General features: G+C 34.2%; 1 protein-coding gene across 7 annotated transcripts; it reads left to right on the top strand.

Annotated features, from left to right (window-relative positions):
• Positions 1–4,318: 4,318 nt before the first annotated feature.
• On the top strand, positions 4,319–10,987 carry LOC112747597 (pentatricopeptide repeat-containing protein At5g48910). Of its 7 annotated transcripts, none has more exons than XM_072218672.1 (5): positions 4,320–4,793; positions 6,437–9,139; positions 9,240–9,286; positions 9,372–9,427; positions 9,948–10,209. In XM_072218672.1, exon 2 carries the CDS (start codon positions 6,538–6,540, stop codon positions 8,464–8,466), a length of 1,929 nt encoding a protein of 642 aa, XP_072074773.1. In that variant the 5' UTR covers positions 4,320–4,793; positions 6,437–6,537; the 3' UTR covers positions 8,467–9,139; positions 9,240–9,286; positions 9,372–9,427; positions 9,948–10,209. The 7 variants fall into 7 exon arrangements, with proteins under 7 accessions (XP_025651485.1, XP_072074765.1, XP_072074773.1 ...); XM_072218663.1 differs by lacking the exon at positions 9,948–10,209 and adding an exon at positions 10,671–10,987 and having other exon boundaries at positions 4,367–8,563; positions 8,853–8,896; XM_025795730.3 differs by having other exon boundaries at positions 4,367–8,563; positions 8,853–8,896.
• Positions 10,988–18,285: the final 7,298 nt, after the last annotated feature.

Below are 18,285 nucleotides of genomic sequence, written 5' to 3'. Positions count from 1 at the left end.
TTCATTCCGTCTTTCATTCCCTTACTTAAAACAGCACCAAATTCTTTATTAACATGCATATCAGGAACAACCGTGTTAACCTCTTCATCCATATATGTAAAGAAAAAAAAAAACACTCTTTTCAACTACACTATCTTCCATACCAAAAATTTCATCAAACCAAACAAAGAAATCACATTATGGTAACTATATCTGCAAATGCAACAACATATATACACTAATATCAATTTAATACCATTGTCACAACCTAATTACATAAAAAAAAATCATTACCTTACCTTGAAGTAAAGACAGCAAAAAAAAATAGACTATTGAGATTTTTCAAAATGAAAGACTTAAAGATTATAGTAGGTTTTGCACTTGCAATTAGGATATTTTCTTTTTTTTTTTATTTCACCTCTATTAACACTAGCAGTATTGTCAACCCTCAAATTATCACCAAAACATCTCATACTTTTTGATAGCTAGGAATTAAACATGCTATCCCACTCGTTATTAGCAATATTTACAATTCGTTATTAGTAATGTTTACAAGTAGCTCTCTCAAACACAAAAGCTTGGAAATTGAAGATGATAATTTATTTTTGTAATACTCAAATAGGAGAAATCGCACCATTTCAATAATTTGGGAGGTCTTTTTGGGACAATTATGTCTTAAAAAATATGTTATTTTGAGCTACGTAAAAAGAACGTCATTTTTACTGTATTGTAAAATGATCATTTGTCTCTTAAGTGACACGTGTTATCGTTATAACTACATCACTTAGTCAACGACCACATAAAATTTCTCCATTAATTGTTAACAGGTCAAAGTAATGAAGGGATATATTTGTTTTAGAGAATGTCCAATGTGATAAAGTGAAAGCTCCAATCATTATTTCTCTTACAAAAAGTGGAAATCGAGCGTGGGAAGAAAATGAAGTTGAGTTTCTTCACAGTTTTTGAGGCAAATAAAGCCCTATTCAAAGAAACTAAGCTTCTTCAAAAAAAAAAGAAAAAAAAGAGCCAACCATAGTTAAACACATGTGACTAATAATTTATTAATATAAATAATTATATTTAATCAATATTGAATAATTATTTATATTATTATATTAAATTATAATTAATTAAATTTATTTATATAAAATAATAAATTTAATTTTTACATATTATAAAATAAATTTTTGTTGAATTATTTATTTTTATTTATAAATTTTAAAATGTTAACCACATTAAAAAATTAGCCATTACAAAACTAGTTGTTACCAAATTAGTCGTTAAAAATTAGCTGTTATTGTGTATTATTGTTATATATATATTTTTCTGAATATTAATATTTTTTAACAGTGGATTATTTTTAAATTTATAAATTTAAATAATATTATTATAAAAAATAATTATATTAATTTTAATTATCTTAATTAATTAAGTAAGACTACAATAGGGATTAAAGTTAGTTCCTCCTAATGGAGAAGAGAGAGATGCTTTAAGTTCCTGTTTATTGTTTATGACGCAAAACTGATGTGAAGTTATTTTTTATGACAGGTGGGTCATAAATAAAAATTGGGATGGATTTTCTATTGAAAATGGTCTTATGGCAGAATCAGTTTAGGAACTGAGACCTAATTAAATTTTTAAGGATGTCTATGTCCAATATTAAATTCCTTGAGAATATTTTTAGAGTATTATTTTATTAAAAATGCTATTTGTACATCAAAATTAGTCACTAAAATTAATTATCAATATATTTGTGTATAAATACATGTGTGGTTTAATTTATTTTCAATGTGTATTTATATTTTAATATATATTTATACTAGAGGTTGATTTTGGTGTACACGTAACATAACCTATATTATTTCTTATGTTGATCCTAAATTGTAGTGCTTCCTCTTTCATATTCTTATTTGTGACAAGTGTATTTTAATATTCACATGGAATTCAATATTAAAATTAGTGTTATCAAATCAGTCAGTCTAACAAAAAAATTTGGTCACGGATGATAAAACAGGTCGAACAAACTAAAAAAAAAAGCGGGTCAATCTAGATTTTGAAACCTGCCAAATTAAAAAAAATTCATCAAACACACATCGTTAAATTTGTGGGTTTTGGCGGAGCGGGGCGGGCCGGCCTGTCTGGCCCAAGATTTTTATTTTTTTATTTTTTATTAAATAAAAGAGTGATTACTACTACAAAATTAATAATTATATAATTTTTATACACTTTTTTTATTTTTTATTCTTCTTTTAGTTATTGACTTTATTTATTTTGTAATACAATTTTGTATATATGCTTAAATTTTGTGACTTATTTTTTAAAATAAAGATGATTCTATTGACAAATATTATTTTAAACAATTTGTTTGAAGTTAAAAATAAAAAAATAAAAAATTATATTATAATTTAACTATTTTTTATTTGTATTAAATTTTTTAATTATTATTTTTTATTAATTTTAATGAATTTTATTTTTCAAAAAAAAAAAGTCAAGCGGGCTAGTCCACCGACGCGCCAATCCACCATAAAGTGGGACGGGAAAACATTTTGAACTCACTTTAGTTGGCGGGACAGGGGCGGCTCGCCCCGTTTATGGTGCGGGCCTAGACGGAACGGGATGGGGGCGGGACGGGGCGGGCCGGTCCGCTTTGCTAGCCCTACTGATTATGTCACTGAGTCGAGCTATCATTTTTTTTTGGATGGTGCCAGGCCCATAAAGAGCCCAAAGCACAACAAGCGGATGACCACCCAAGACCCACACGACCTGGAAATCAATCCCATCAGTTCCGTTGTGCGCCGTTCTTTCTAAGCTTGGCAATGAAGCCCGAACCCCGCTACTGTCGCCTACTGCCTACAGACGTCTAAATCCCGTTCCAGTTCGGCGCAACTTCGCCGTAGAGTCTGAGAATCTTGTGTGCCATTAGCCTTAACTCAAATTCCAGAGATTCCAATTCCAAATCATCAGTTTGAGAGCTCCAAGTGGCTTCATGCATATCCATCAGTTTGAGGTCTTGTTCACTGGACTAGAGCTAGAGAAGGAGTGAAGCGTCGGAGAGGATGACATGACTGGGTCACAGGGACTTCGAATGCAGATTGGACTCCGCCGTAGGTTGATCGATGTTCGAGAATCTTGTGCGGCATTTGCTTCAATTAAGATTGCAGTGATACCAACTCCAGATCATCAATTTGAGAATATTGTCCTCCTTGAGCGGTAGAGTGAAAGAGAGAGCTTACGCCAAGCGAAGCATGAGAGGAGCGTAGTTCCTGATGGTGATGAGTGCACGTAGATCGCGGCGGGCCTTGTCAACCTCCTTGAGGTACTCTGCATCTACCACCACCGGCAAGGCCATTTCGACAGCTGGCAGAACAGAATTAACTGCTTTTCTTGAAGGATTTTGGAGAAACAACTTTAGCACAAACTTGAGATTTTCTCTTGTCAGTATACTCGAGAGAAGGCGAATAGAGAAATATTCTTATTCTTCATGCCTGAAAACTGTAGATCAACGTGAAGAAGCCCAGCTTAGCTAACTCCTCCGGCAATGCAGCAACCGTCTTGACTCTCTCTGCTTCAACTCCAATCTCTGCCTCTGTTGTCTGCACTGAGCGTCGAGATGTCCGCCAGAACAGCCTCATTAAACCTCCTGACCTCCTAAAAAGCTCCTGCCTTAAGTGAAAATGGTGGAATCCACTTCAACTTATCCAATTTTCATAAAATTAGTGATTTGTCTAATTTTCAAAAACTACCGTCTAGACTAGATCAGGTTATTTTTGTTCTAAAATTCCAAAACCAAAATGACTTTATTTAGTTAGAAAAATGCTAATCATACGTTAAGTTTTATTTTATTTTTTATTTTTAGAATTTTGTAAAAAAATAAAATAAAATAAAAGATAAAATAAAAAATTGAATTATATTGCTTTTATTATTTTTCTTTTTTATTTACAAAATTCTAAAATAAAAACACAAAACGAAAACATAAAACCAAACCCATGCTAAGAATGTATTTGATTTACGTTATAATTTTCTGATTTCATTTTAATATTTTCTATTTTTAAAATTTTACTAAAAATAGCATATTTTCCATTTTCACCTTTTATTTTTTATTAAGAACATAATACAATTTTGTCGTAGAAACTCTTGATAAGATGTTCTGAAAACTGGATTGGACCGGCTGATCGGACCGGTTTAATTGCGAACCGACAATATTAGCAATTCGGTCAGATATATAAAACTAGTGTAGAAAATCGGTGAAAAACCGTTGAACCGGACAAGAACCCGTCGGTTGAATCGAACCAGAATCCGCCCGGTTTACACAAAATGGGAAGCTCCTTCGTTTCTTTCTCCCTTTCCCCCTTTCTTTCATTCAGAAAGAAATCACACAACCCCAGCCAAAAAACCCTAGCACTGTAAGCCTACACCACCGCCGCAAGGAGTGGCATATTGCCGCGTCCGTCGCACTTAAAGTTCGCCATCCGTCCGTCTATCTAGCTTCCCTCGTGATCCAAGTCTTCAACCCCTGTTCGCTGTCACCGATCGCGGCTGCTTCCTCGAGCTCGGCGTCCATCGTCTTTGTCTGCTTAGCCGCGCTTCCGTCGCCGTTTGTTTGCCGTTCAAGTTCGCGTCTTCGTTCAGCTGTCGTCTTCGTTTGCGTTCTTTGCCGTTCACGTTCGCTCGGCGTTCACTGTTCGCGTTCACTCGCCGTTCACCGTTCGAGTTCGCATTCGTGTTCGTCTGGAAGCCACGTTGCTCTGCTTCAAACACTGCGACCAACCCGCGCGCTCCACCTAGCCGTCGAACTGCTCTCTTTTGTCGCCGCCGTGAGTTCCCTAAACCCGCCACCAGACAATACACTCACACAACACCAATACTCTGCTTCAAACTCTGCAACTTCTGATTTCTGTTACAATAAGTAACTATTTGATTTGGTATTGGTTTGAATTATTTCATAGACTGAATTAAACTTACAATAGTTATGTTCTCTTCTCTATCACATTGATATTAAGCTTTGAATTCTCTTATTTTGTTTTAATTTTACCGCACTCAGCATGTTTGATGAAATGCTTTAACCATTCTTCTGGTTGGTTTTATAATTTCTAGCTTTTAGAAACTCAGTAAGTTGATTGCATGTCAAATTAGAATAATTAGATATTAATAATTAGGAAATTTTAGCTGCACAAATAGCATCTTTGCAGAAAACATATTAGCATGATGATTCCACTTGCATTAGTGTTCTTCTGGTAAATTTTAACTGTTATTGTGAATTTGTTAATTTGCTAATTGTTCTTGTGTTGTTGTTCTGTTGTTCTTTTGTTACTTTTTTTTGTGATTTTCTGTTCTTGATTTAAGCTGTGATTGAAGGTTCTTTGGTTTTGGTATTCTTCGCTTTCCTGTAAGCTTAGCTTTTAATTCTGAGCATACACGGATCAAATCATTGTTTTCAGCAATGGTGATTTTTAGATTTTTTTTGGGGTTGCTTTGTTTTAAATGTTCCTATTGTTGTTGTGTTTTTGCTGTGATTTAAATGTTCTTTTGATTTTTTTTCTGAATGCCCAGTCAGTACTTGGTTGATTGGTTTTGCTCACTGAATGTATTTGATGATAAATTTTTAATTGATAACTCTATTACTGCTTTACTGTCTGTTTCTGTAGTTAAATTTTATTAAAGTTTCTTGAATTTGCACTGCCTGTGTTATTGATTCACTGTTCCTTCATTGCTTTTTTTTGTTTTTAATCATTGGGATGAGCTTTGTTAAAATTGGGTTGAAAACTACTAATCTTTCTTCATTTTTCATTGTTCTAACTTCTGTTCTTATTAAAAGATTTACAATTGGTGATCTTTTGATTTATTATATGCTTCATGTTTTCATTGTTCTGTTCTTATGAAGAAAAAATTTGCAATTAGTGATTGTATGATTCATGTTTTGATTGTTTTGTTATATAAACAAAATTCTGTTTTCATTGTTTGGTTGCACTGTCCCTGTTCTTGATCTCCGCCGACTTGCTACCCCTCCTCCGTGTTGGATTCTTTTTGTTTCAGGCTTTGTTGTGTTTTTGTTTCAGCCTCTGTTGTGTTGTGTGTTTGTTTCGGGCTCTGTTGTGTGTTTATTGTGCAACACTATCATTTTTTGTTTTACTTTTTGACTTAGCTACATTAAGACAATATTCTCTATCTTTAACTTGTGTATTGTAATTCAATTCAGCTATTTTTAATGGAAGTATAATTATGTTAATTGTCAACAAATTTGCAGCAAGTTATTGCATATTTTGATGATTAATTACATTTAGTTGGTGATATTTTACGTAGGGTTTTAAATTTGAAAGATATTTAGGATGTTTATTTATAATTTATTTATTATTTTATTATGGAATAGTTTTTCCGGTTGAACCTCGGTTAGACCGGTTAGACCAATGAACCAATAAACCAGTGACTAAAATGGTTTGATGACCGGTCCGGTTTTCAGAACCTTGCTCTTGACACAACCAACAGTGGAGCCACGATTAAGGGAAGGGGTATATCCAAACCAAAAACCAAAACCATAATCCTCTTTAAGTTCCAACGTTAATGTCATCCATAAACATGAACATACCGCTGTTGCACCCCAAAACCAGCACACCTCATCATTCACAGTTGCTCCTCACACAAATCAGGACATGCCAAAGCATGCAAGAATTGAAGCAAGTGCATGCCTTTCTCATCAAAACAGCACAAAACCATGAACCTGTTGTGGCAACAGAGCTTCTCAGGCAGTCTGCAACCTCTGATTTTCGTGATATTGACTATGCCCTCTCGTTGTTCGATGAAATGCCTGAACCAGATTGCTTTGCCTGGAACACGTTGATAAGAGCACTTGCTGAAACCCATGATAGGCCACTGCATGCCTTGCTGTTTTTCTGCAATATGGTGTCTGATGGGATGGTGGAACCCAACAGGTTCACCTTCCCTTCTGTGTTGAAGGCTTGTTCAGTGTTGACCAGGTTGGAGGTAGGGAAGCAGGTTCATGGTTTGGTTGTGAAGTTTGGATTTTCTGGTGATGAGTTTGTGGTTAGCAATCTGCTAAGGATGTATGTGATGTGCGGGAATATGGAGGATTCCCATGTTTTGTTTCGCAGGAGTGTTGATGGTGTTGATTATATGAACAAAGTGATGAGGGATAAGAGGAGGGAGGAAGGTATTGTGGTTCTGTGCAATGTGATGGTTGATGGGTATGTGAGAGTTGGGAACCTTACGGCTGCTAGGGAGTTGTTTGACAGGATGCATAAAAGGAGTGTGGTTTCTTGGAATGCAATGATTTCCGGCTATGCACAAAATGGGTATTTTTCGGAGGCCATAGAATTGTTTCATAGGATGCAGATGGAGGATTTGCTCCCGAACCGGGTGACTTTGGTCAGCGTGTTGCCTGCAATTTCACGGCTCGGGGCCATTGAACTGGGGAAATGGGTGCATTTGTATGCAGAGAGGAACAAGATTAAGATTGATGATGCTCTTGGCTCTGCATTAGTTGATATGTATGCAAAGTGTGGGAGCATTGGGAAGGCCATTCAGGTCTTTGAGAGTCTGCCTAAGAGTAATGTGATAACATGGAATGCTATACTCGGTGGTCTAGCCATGCATGGTAAAGCCAAGGACGTGTTTGATTTTTTTGCGAGGATGGAAAGAAGTGGCATATCCCCTAGTGATGTAACATACATAGCCATCTTGAGTGCTTGTAGCCATGCAGGGTTAGTAGACAAGGGTAGATCATATTTCAATCATATGGTTAATGTGGGGTTTGTGCCTCGGATAGAGCACTATGGATGCATGGTTGATCTCTTGGGACGTGTTGGATATCTAGAAGAAGCCAAAGAACTTATATTGAACATGCCAATAAAATCAGATGATGTCATATGGAAGGCATTGCTTGGTGCTTGTAAGGTACATAAGAATGTTGAAATTGGAAGGCGTGCAGCAGAGGTTTTAATGCAACTGGCTCCACACGATAGTGGGGCATATGTGGCTATGTCGAACATATATGCCTCATCTGGTGATTGGGATGCAGTTGCAGAGGTGAGGTTGATGATGAAAGACTTAGACATAAGGAAAGACCCTGGATGCAGTTGGATCGAGATTGATGGTGTTATTCATGAGTTTCTTGTTGAAGATGATTCCCATCCTAGTGCCAAAGAAATACACTCAATGTTGGAGGAAATTTCGAACAAATTAAATTTTGAAGGTTATAGGCCAGATACCACACAAGTCTTGCTTAAGATGGATGAGACACATAAAGAAAGTGTGCTGCATTACCACAGTGAGAAGATTGCAGTTGCCTTTGGCTTAATCAGTACAACACCAAAGACCCCACTTCAGATTGTGAAAAACTTGCGAATTTGTAAAGATTGTCATTCCTCCATGAAATTAATATCAAAGATTTACAATCGCAAGATAACTATCAGGGACAGGAAGCGGTTTCACCATTTTGAGCATGGTTCATGTTCTTGTATGGACTACTGGTAGTTGGTCATTCTATGGTGACTGCAACTATAGGTTTTCGATTGTTCTAACTGTTACTAACCTCCTTCGAGTGTCTTTGAAAAGCAAAGCCTCTGTACTGGTGAGTATAGTTGCTAGAATTTGTACATCAAAAGATCCTTTTTATTGTCCATAAAGTAGATGCCTTTTGCACATAACTTGCTCAGACTGATGTAATCTCAAATATATAAACCTCCCAAGTACTATAGTTACTTTTTGTTTTTCAAAATTTAGTTGGCATTTACTGTATAAAAATTCTTTTAAGTTACATGTAAACAAATGATCATTACGGTCATGTGAATGTGCCTTAAAAGTGACTTTGAGAGAACTTTTGTCATAACTGAGCTGTTTTCAAGTACATTCTTGTGCAGAGATTAATAATTTTGGAGGAGAAGTTTTCCAATCAGCATTGAAGGTAATTTCCTTAGAACCACTTTTGAGAGGGGAACACATCTCAAGGTTCCCATCCAAGCTGCAGCTCTACCATTTTTGTCACACCGGTAGTCTGTAGCTCCAATCACTGCTCATGCATAATGTTCCTTCTTCATAAAACACTGAAACAAACACCTTCCCTTGATGAAATGCCAAACCATCTTACTCACTCCATTACTTAAACTATTCCATCCATAAGATAAATCCTAATACCTTGGTATTATGGGTAAGAGCAAGTATAGTCTTTATTCTTATTAGTTTCCAAGATAAATCTTAGTTCAAAATTCAATCTAAAAAACCATGACTCCAATGCATTTGATTTACAGCTGCTTGCACAACCCTTATCATGGCTCACTTCAACCAAGTTCCATTGGTAAGTTTTAATTGCTTTTAGCTATGGTTACTTCTTGGGTTTCTGTCATTATTCTACTTGTTTTAATTTCATTGTTGATGTTTAGGCTGCTGGAGATTCCATTGCCATTTTCTCTTCATTGAATATAAGAGCCGCTATTTTGTGAGTCCCTCTTTATCTTTCGTTCCTTTCTCCCCTCCCCTCTCTTTTGATTTCATGTAGCTCGTGATTAACTTTTGTTGTCATATAACAACATGCTGTTTCAAATGTTGGATTAGTTCTGCAATTGTCTTCATAAGGAAATTGATATGCTAAAGCTACTCCTAAAAACTACACTAAAGCTAAATATTTTTCTTTTCCATTTTATTCAACATAAAAGATTACATTCTATAGGAACCTAAAAGACCCTAAAACATTCTACTACTAGGACACATCACCTATTCTAGAACATATGCCTATGGCACCTACTACCTTCTTAGAATATTCCTATAATTATCTTTCCCATCATGTCTTTTGCTATAAATCCTTCAGGTTCCTAGTTATACATCTTTCTGAACAGGACTTTGTTCTATGCATTGTTGATTGTTCCTCAATTGTCTTGACCAGTAGTTTCTCATGTTTGAAATCCCATCTCTCCTTTGACTATGGGCTTCATAACTGTCTTGCAATATCTTGTTTGCAGTTTTTCCTATAATCTGGAAGGTGTTGCCTTGCTCCAAAAATGCTGGTTTTAAAACTGCACATGATATTCTTTTATATATTTATTATTAGAATGTAATTTTAATGACCTGTCAGTGTAAAACAGTTTTACACGTACATTCAATTATGTAATGTTACGTCAGCAAAATAACTATCTTTTACGTTGACCGCATGAATGGTCATCCAAATTATATCATATAATGTATTTAAAACAAAGAGCAAGTAAAAGCTCATTACTCAGGTAATATGGACAAAGGTTAGGAATTGCATTATGTGGTATGTTGTGAACATTCTAACATATACACAAAATATTAGTCACAAATAAGTTTCCCGTGTAGAATACATATTTGAAATATAAAATATATTGAAAACGTATAAAACAACACATGTAAATATATACAAATACACGGTAATTGATTTTTGCTGTGTAGAAAGCATTTTTTAATCTCTTTAATACTTCTTCTTTGAAAAGATTTTAGTTCTTCGGCCAGTGTCATCTTTTTGGTTCAATTACAGCAGACCATATTTAATTTTAGCCAATTATATAATGATCTGGTACATTTTCTTTCAGATTGATTGGCTGCTAAATTGAAATTTTTTATCTTTCTTTTTAGAATGGCATGGTAAAGACTAAAGACATACACATTTGATATTATAAAAGCGATTTTGTTATTTATCAAAATATTTTTTGATAAATTAATGCTAGATCTGGGGGAGAGCGTTATTTTTGTTACTTGGGATCAGAGACTCAGGGTAGCTAATATGAGAAGACTAGATGAGGAGGAAAACGGAACAAATTATGGACTGATTCTATTTTTAATCTGTGGCATATTTATTGGATTATGTTTTTGTGATGTCAGGCATATTCTCAGATACTTTTGTGTCTTTGGTACTGCTATCTGCATAAGTTCTTTAAGCAGTGAACCTCTGATTCTTGCCCCACGTTTTGGGATTGGTTTTCTTTTAGTTAATGATAAACAAAATCTTACTTCTGTTTTAATATAAATTCTATATTTTGAGGGTGAATTTGGTTCATAATTACTGGTCTATAATAATCTTGATTATCTTCCCATTGCATCGTTGAAAAGTGGTTCATAATTACTGTGCATCATTGAAAACTGGTAGGGGCATTCATAATCCAAAGGCATCTTTCGGCATGCAAATTTGCCAAAAGGATAACTGAGAGTATTTTTCTTTTGATTCTCTGGAGCTATGTAAATCTGGTTATGACCAAAATAACCATAAAAAAAACAATACTATGCATAACAAACCTGTAATTCTTTCCAATATTTGGTCAATAAAGAAAGTGGAAAATGATTTCTCTTGATTGCATCATTTAATTTTCTGTAGTCAATGACCATACATCATCATCTAATTGTTTTGTTCGGAATGAGTTCATTGTAATTATTTTTAACCACACTGATTCCTCTCTTTGTTGGTACAACCTGCACAGGTCTAACCTTGACAACATGTTTTTACTACATTCTTCACTGTTGGGGTTGAACATGTAGTTTGTAGTTGCCTTTCATAAAACTTCTGTGTACAGAGGGTAGGACTAATTTCCTGTAAATCAGAATTTTTCCATCCAATAGCATCTTCGTGGCCCTTCAAAACTCTAAGCAGCTTTCCTTCTTCCAAGTCACTTAAAAATGTACCGAGTATAACATGAAGATTTTTTTCCCCCATGAAAGATAAATTTAAGTGACTAGGAATCTATTTCAATTCTACTTTTGGTGGCTCCTCCTTCACTGAAGGAGAATTATCATCTAGGTTTAAATTATCATAGCAAGGTGTGGACACTAGTGGTTGAGCTTCACGAAGTTGTTACAGACTTCAAGATCATGACACTCAGTTTCTTCCACACATTATTGTTAACCAAATAAGCTTCCAATGCAGTACCATAAGATGATACTTTAATTTGAAAGAAGTATTTACTCATTTGTCCATAGCTTTCACTCTAAAACATTGTTGAGTTTAAAGAAAAATAACAATAAATTGATGAGGACAAACATTAGTGGTTGGGTTGAGAGCCGAAAAATGTGAGTAATGTGTTCATTGTGCAGAAAAATAAAATGTTCAAAAACTAGTCCAAAGCTTCCTTGACAGCACTTATTCCCTTCTTTGGCCTGTAATTAAGTGTTCAACTCTCTAAACAAGCAATTACTTTTCTCTTATAACCATAACCCATGTGACTAACTTTAAATCAAGGAGAAAAAGATGTTTCACAAGCAAAAAGGTATGTTCAGATTAGGTTTAAGCAAAGTGAAAAAAGGTGGATCACCAAACTTGTGCACCAAAAGGGAAAAAGAGGAAAAAGTCAAGGATTGAAGGCAAAAGAGAAAAATCAAATTAGATTTGGTTCAGAGGCAAAACAAAGAAGAAATCTGTCATCTTTATAGAATCACTCTAACTTGTTGAAGTTACCATCTTTTAACTGCACATTTTTGGGCAAGAAAAAAAATAGAAGTTGTTTTACTCTGTTATATATGAAAGGTCAATAGTTCAAATTTTTGAAGTAAAAGAAAAAGGAAAAAAGAGAAACAACTAGGTAAAGATTCAAGTCGACTCTATAATCCATGAAATTATTGCTGTTGTCTCATCTCTTATTTGCGTCTCTAATATGATTTATGAGAAAGAAGAACAAAGTCAAAGATGTTCAACTAAACTCAAGTTTTGGAAGCTATAAGAATAAACGGCTAAAAATTGAAGTAAGTAGAGTTAGCACACTGTTTGGGTCTTCATAGCTTTCTAGTTATACCTTCTTTTTCTTCATGATTTTACATTGAATTTTCTATTCTTCAATTTTATTCTTCTTTGTCTTTTCAATCAATGGAAAAATGCAAATATGTGAGATATTAGTCAAAGCCATTGAGAGAAAATGTAAAGAAAGTAATCATGGAGAAAAGTCAGAAAATTATTTCAATCTCTTTTGTATGTATTGTTTTGTATTTATGATACTGAGGGGATTCTCTTACTAAGTTGGATGAGCACTTAGATGTTGAAAGTCTAAGAGTGAACCTAGCTAAATCAAACTTAACTAGAAGTTTGGTTTGTCTTTGATAGGATTAAGTTGAATAATTGGAAATTGGTGTTTGTAAATTTTTGAAAAGATAGTAAAAGTTCTACTACAGTTGTGGTGGAGACCGGATGTAAGTCACGTTCTACATGGTGGTTAAACCAGAATACATGGCTGTGTCATTTACTCTTCTCTATTCTGTTTCTGTTTTCTTTTGATATGAAACAAAATGAAATTGTCTCCTGCATAATCAATCTCGTAGACGTTACAGCAACTCAGTGTATTCAAAAGCAACTTGTTTGCTTTATTACTGATCAATCGTCAAGAGACAAAACTAAATTGTGCTTGCATAATCAATATTTTAGACTTATCAGCAACTCTGATTTAAATCTAGTTTGAAGTTAAAGTGTACAAATTTAAAAGAGGCCATAAATTCAATCCCCTCCGGCCCTTCTCTAGGCCATTGAAAATCTTCAATCGATATCAAGATCTAGGTCTTAAGAAATCAAGCTTCACAGCTTGAAGCAAAGATCTAATGGCCAACAACATGGGTGCAAATATTATATGGCGTACATACTTACTGAGAGTTAGTCCAACAACAGACCATCAAGATTTACTTGTCGTCATGTTTGTAAAGAACATACCAATTAAAAATCTGCTAAACATATTCACAACATTCAAAATACTTAATCAAAATAAACTACGTTAAACTTAGTTAAAAAAATACATTATATGTTGAAATCAAATAAAATCAGAGGTAAATGTACATTCTAACTTCACAAACATTTAGCAATATATATTACTACATATATAATTTTGTTCGTATACAAATAAGAAATCATTCATAAGTCATTTAAAATGATCTCAAGAAGTCATTCATAAGCAATATTTAACATATAATATACATTATAATAGATACATTATAACGGATAATATAATATAGTAAATTTTAGTGACTATGCATAAAATAAAGAACTACTAGAATGATAGAGAATTAATTATTTAATTACACAGACATTTAGCAATATGCCTATTTGAACAGAATACCTTGAACTATATGAAGTATATGTATTCAAACTTGAGCATCACTAATTTACTAAATTCAACTCCAATTAAAAACTGACAGCACAACAACAACAATATCACATCATTACAGCATTAGAACTCACAAAAGTCTAATAATCTAATCTAATCCTATCTTAACCTGTAAATTTACTAAACAAAAAAATTATTTCTAACTAAATTATTATACTAATTAACAACTAAAACCTAAATTAATCCTAACTTTAACGAAAACAAAAACAGAAATTTATTTACCAGAAAATGCATATACAAAGGTGGACGGGAGAATATTGGTGGTGGCTGGTGTTATTGGTAGCGGCTGGAAGAATTGGATGGCGGCGAGAGGGAGAGGGATTGCTGGAGGGGATGTGGTGGCGGGGCCGATGGAGCGGCAGGGAGGGAGAAGGTTAGAGAGAGAGTGGAAGAAGAAAGTAAAGAGAGAGAGACTAATTGAGGAGGCGGTGGCGGGGTTGACGAAGCGGTAGGGAGGGAGAGGGTTAGAGAGAGAGAGAGACGGATTCGAAAAGAAGGGGGAGAACGTTCATGCTTCAAATTTAGGATGAAATTATCGTAAAAAAATTCGACGGTAAACCATTGTAGGTCACTAAAATGCAGTGTTTTTACTAATTGAGTTTACTGGTAGGTTTATCCGACGGCAAATCCAATACTAACTTATGCGTCTATTTTTGTTGTTTCTCTCCAATTATTACCGACAAATTTACCGTCGAAAATGTAAATTTGCAGGTAATAATTTAACCTGACAAATTCGATATCTTTACTGTTAATAAATCTGTCATTATTCTGTGACGCTAAATTTGACAATAAATTCGACGGTCATTTTTATTGTAGTGCTTGTTAGTCTCAAGCTTCCTTTCAACCTATCTCGTATTAACTATTAGCCTTATATTCCTTTTGACATAAACTCAAAGCCCTAGCTTTCTTCTTTTTCCTTGGAGTCAAAGTTCATCTTCGCCCTTCACGACTAATGTTATGATCAAGCTAAGCTATTCTTTGGTCTGGCCAACATTTTTCAAAGTTTACCTGAGACTTAAGGGTCTAGTCTCGATTCCTACTTTAATTTCATTCTTGGTCTAAAGTTGAACTTTGCTTCAACAGGTACAAAATCATTTTAACATTGCTTTTCGTATGGATGTTGAAAAAATTTCATAATTTTTTTTAAATAAACTTTTTTCATATCTTCATAAAAAAATACTTTGTTATTCCTAAGACCTACAAGTAAGGTGACTGGGTTATGAGGAAAGTTAACTGGATTATGACAGTGACAACAAAGGCAATGATAGCAATGATAAGTAACGCAAGGATGGAAGGTGCTAGCGCTAGTGAAGGGAAGGCGATAATGGTGGTAAAAGAGAATGCAACGGTTAAGTATGAGGAAAGCAAGGTAGAACATGATTAGGAAAAGGAAGAATGGAAGATTTAAGCTTTAGGGTTTTTTTTTTCTCTTCATTTCGAGTTGTGTTTGACTTTTTTTCCTTCTCAGAACCTAAAACGATGTTATTTTGTTCATAATTTAGAAATTTGCTAATTTTTCGATTTTCATCTAGTTCTTTTATGAAGCAAGTTTTTCATGAAATCAAACTTTATTTTCAATCAATTCGTAGTTCGACTAACTGATTCTGACCAACTTTTAAAATTATACACTAAATTTTAGTCCCTACAAAATTGGACTAGCTCTATCTCTGCACGGATAATATAATTTAGAGTCTACAAAATTAAATTTTGGCCCTTGCAAAATTAGACTAGCTCAATCTCACATGCACTATATATACACACACATACACATTGGTGGCTTATGAAGCATGGACACTTCGTTGAGTTGCCGTATCGGTGTGTTGGACATAACGCACATAGACACTCGTTTGACACGCTTGTCTCTTGTGTCCAACCATATTCTATCCGAAAACACAAAAAACATTGCCAGACACAACCCAGACACAGCGTGGACACGGCCCAAAAGTTGAACTTTAGTGATTTTTAATTTTTACAAAAGTAAAACGATCAAACCCTAAGTCCCTAATTTGTTCCCTTCCGCCGTCCCACCCTCTTTGGCACCACACTTTCTCCTTGTCACTGCTGGTCTGTCACCACCTCCGGTTGTCGTCACTGTATGAGTGTTAGTCCTCAATCTCCACACCTTTGGTCGTCGCCGCCACTTTCTCCGTGCTCGTCGTCGTTGCTCCCTGTTCACCGGTGCTCGCTGCCTGTCATTGCATCTTCAGTCGTCGTCTGCCTACTCCATTCCAAGTAAGAGAGAATGTTTCTCCGTTGTTTAATTTTTGGTTTTGTATATGCTTCTCTTTGCTCACCTTTCTCTTGATGAACCGGAGTTGGAAAGCGTGATTTTTTTTAATGATGAAGATATCAACCATATATGATGGAGAAATAGTATGAACTTTAGATATTTTTTTTGTGTACATGTAGTTATGGTTGGAAATAGGCCAGGTGGCCTGCAGCCTGGCCTGATAGGAAATAGGCCCAGGCTCAGTCTATTAAAAAAGTCTATATTCTTTAAAAGGCCAGGCCTAGGCTTTTGAAATAGCCTGTTGGGCGTGTCAGGCAGCCTGAGCTTGTAAATATATATAGAGAGTTTTATTATACTAATAAAAATGCTATTTAAAGGATTTGAACTTGGGTCTTTTGTCTTATGAAAATACCTTTATCCACTCAGCCATTTGTCTCTTTAATTATATATGTGTATTTTGTATCAATATTATTCATAAATTTATTATTTTATATTTTATAATTTTAAAAATTAAATTATATCTTAAATTTAATTATTATAAAAAAAAAACAGGCCTATTAATAGGCTTCAGGCCAGATCAGATTTAACAACATATCAGGCTCAGTACTCATTAAAAAGCCTATACCAGGCTATAGGCCAAGCTAAGGCCAATATACTCTATTATAGGCCTGGCCTATTAAGAGTAAAGTTTAGCCTGGCCTGGCCTGTTTCTACTCCTACATGTAATGTACGAAACTCTTACTAACTCTATTAAGACATAAGAGTTTAGAATTTTATCTTTTGAATATTTTATACACTTTAGGATGAAATACATATTATATGATTATTTTTAAAAATATTTATGAGTTTAATATTAATAAATATATTATATTATTAATATATGCGTGTTTCTGTGTTAGACAACTTTTTAAAATTTGCCTGTCGTGTTATATCCCAAATTCATGTTCGTATTTGTGCTTCATAGCTAATGACTAATATTAGTGACTGATTTTAGTATACACATTACATAATTGATAATTAATTAAAATCATGTGAACTTTTTGTATGATAAATATATATATATATCTATGCATAAAATAAAAGGAAAGTACCAAAGTGACGGTTGTATATATATATATATATATATATATATATATATATATATAAATAAGAACTTCTGTTGAGAGGTATGTAGGATGGATTGAGGTGGACCTAGTGTAAGATTATTATTATTATTATAGGCAATATCCCAGACAAAGTCCTATTGGGGGCGGTGGCCCGCCATTGAGAAACTGTACCAAACAGTTTCCTAAACAAATTTCTGCCGTCACCCTTCAATTTCATTATCACATTATGCATTGAATCATGAGGACGGTGGGAAGACTGACCTAATAATTAGTAGCTCTTTTTAGTTAATTAAGAACCATGTTCTTTTAGTTGGAAAAGGACTTGCATTATTCTTAATTATAATTTATATATAATTAAGTTTGAACGAAAGAAACATTATTTAGTTTTTTGGTCGAACTAAATAGTACTCATCAATTTTAGAGTCAAAATCTTATATATGCATTTATATTGATTGTTCCAAGATTAATTATTAATATATGTACATATTTTTAACATTTAACACTAACATACAAATGTAGTGTTTGTTTTGGTTGTTTATGCTATTTTTCAATTCGATAAATTAAAGATTAATTCGTCATGGATCTGAGCTCTATTTAAGGGTCTGTCGTTGGCTAATAGATTGCTGCATATACAAGACAGAATTCGAACTTTTGACATTTATTTAAACGAACGAGTAAACTGACCACTCAACTAATCCAAATTGGTTCATACAAATGTGTTGTAGACGACGAAGGCAGCTACATAGGCTTTTTTTTACGTGAAAGCTAACTTGGATCTTGTACTAACTTGAGGGTGGATGGTGGATTTTCAATCCTAAGTAATCCAACGAATTGATGGTAGTAGTGCCTGTCAAAAAGACTTCGACACTTAAGC

Source organism: Arachis hypogaea, chromosome 2 (genome assembly GCF_003086295.3).
Source record: "Arachis hypogaea cultivar Tifrunner chromosome 2, arahy.Tifrunner.gnm2.J5K5, whole genome shotgun sequence".
Taxonomy (NCBI): Eukaryota; Viridiplantae; Streptophyta; class Magnoliopsida; order Fabales; family Fabaceae; genus Arachis; species Arachis hypogaea.
The sequence above is the reverse complement of the archived record's forward strand: the minus strand, read 5'-3'. Positions and strand labels throughout refer to the sequence as shown.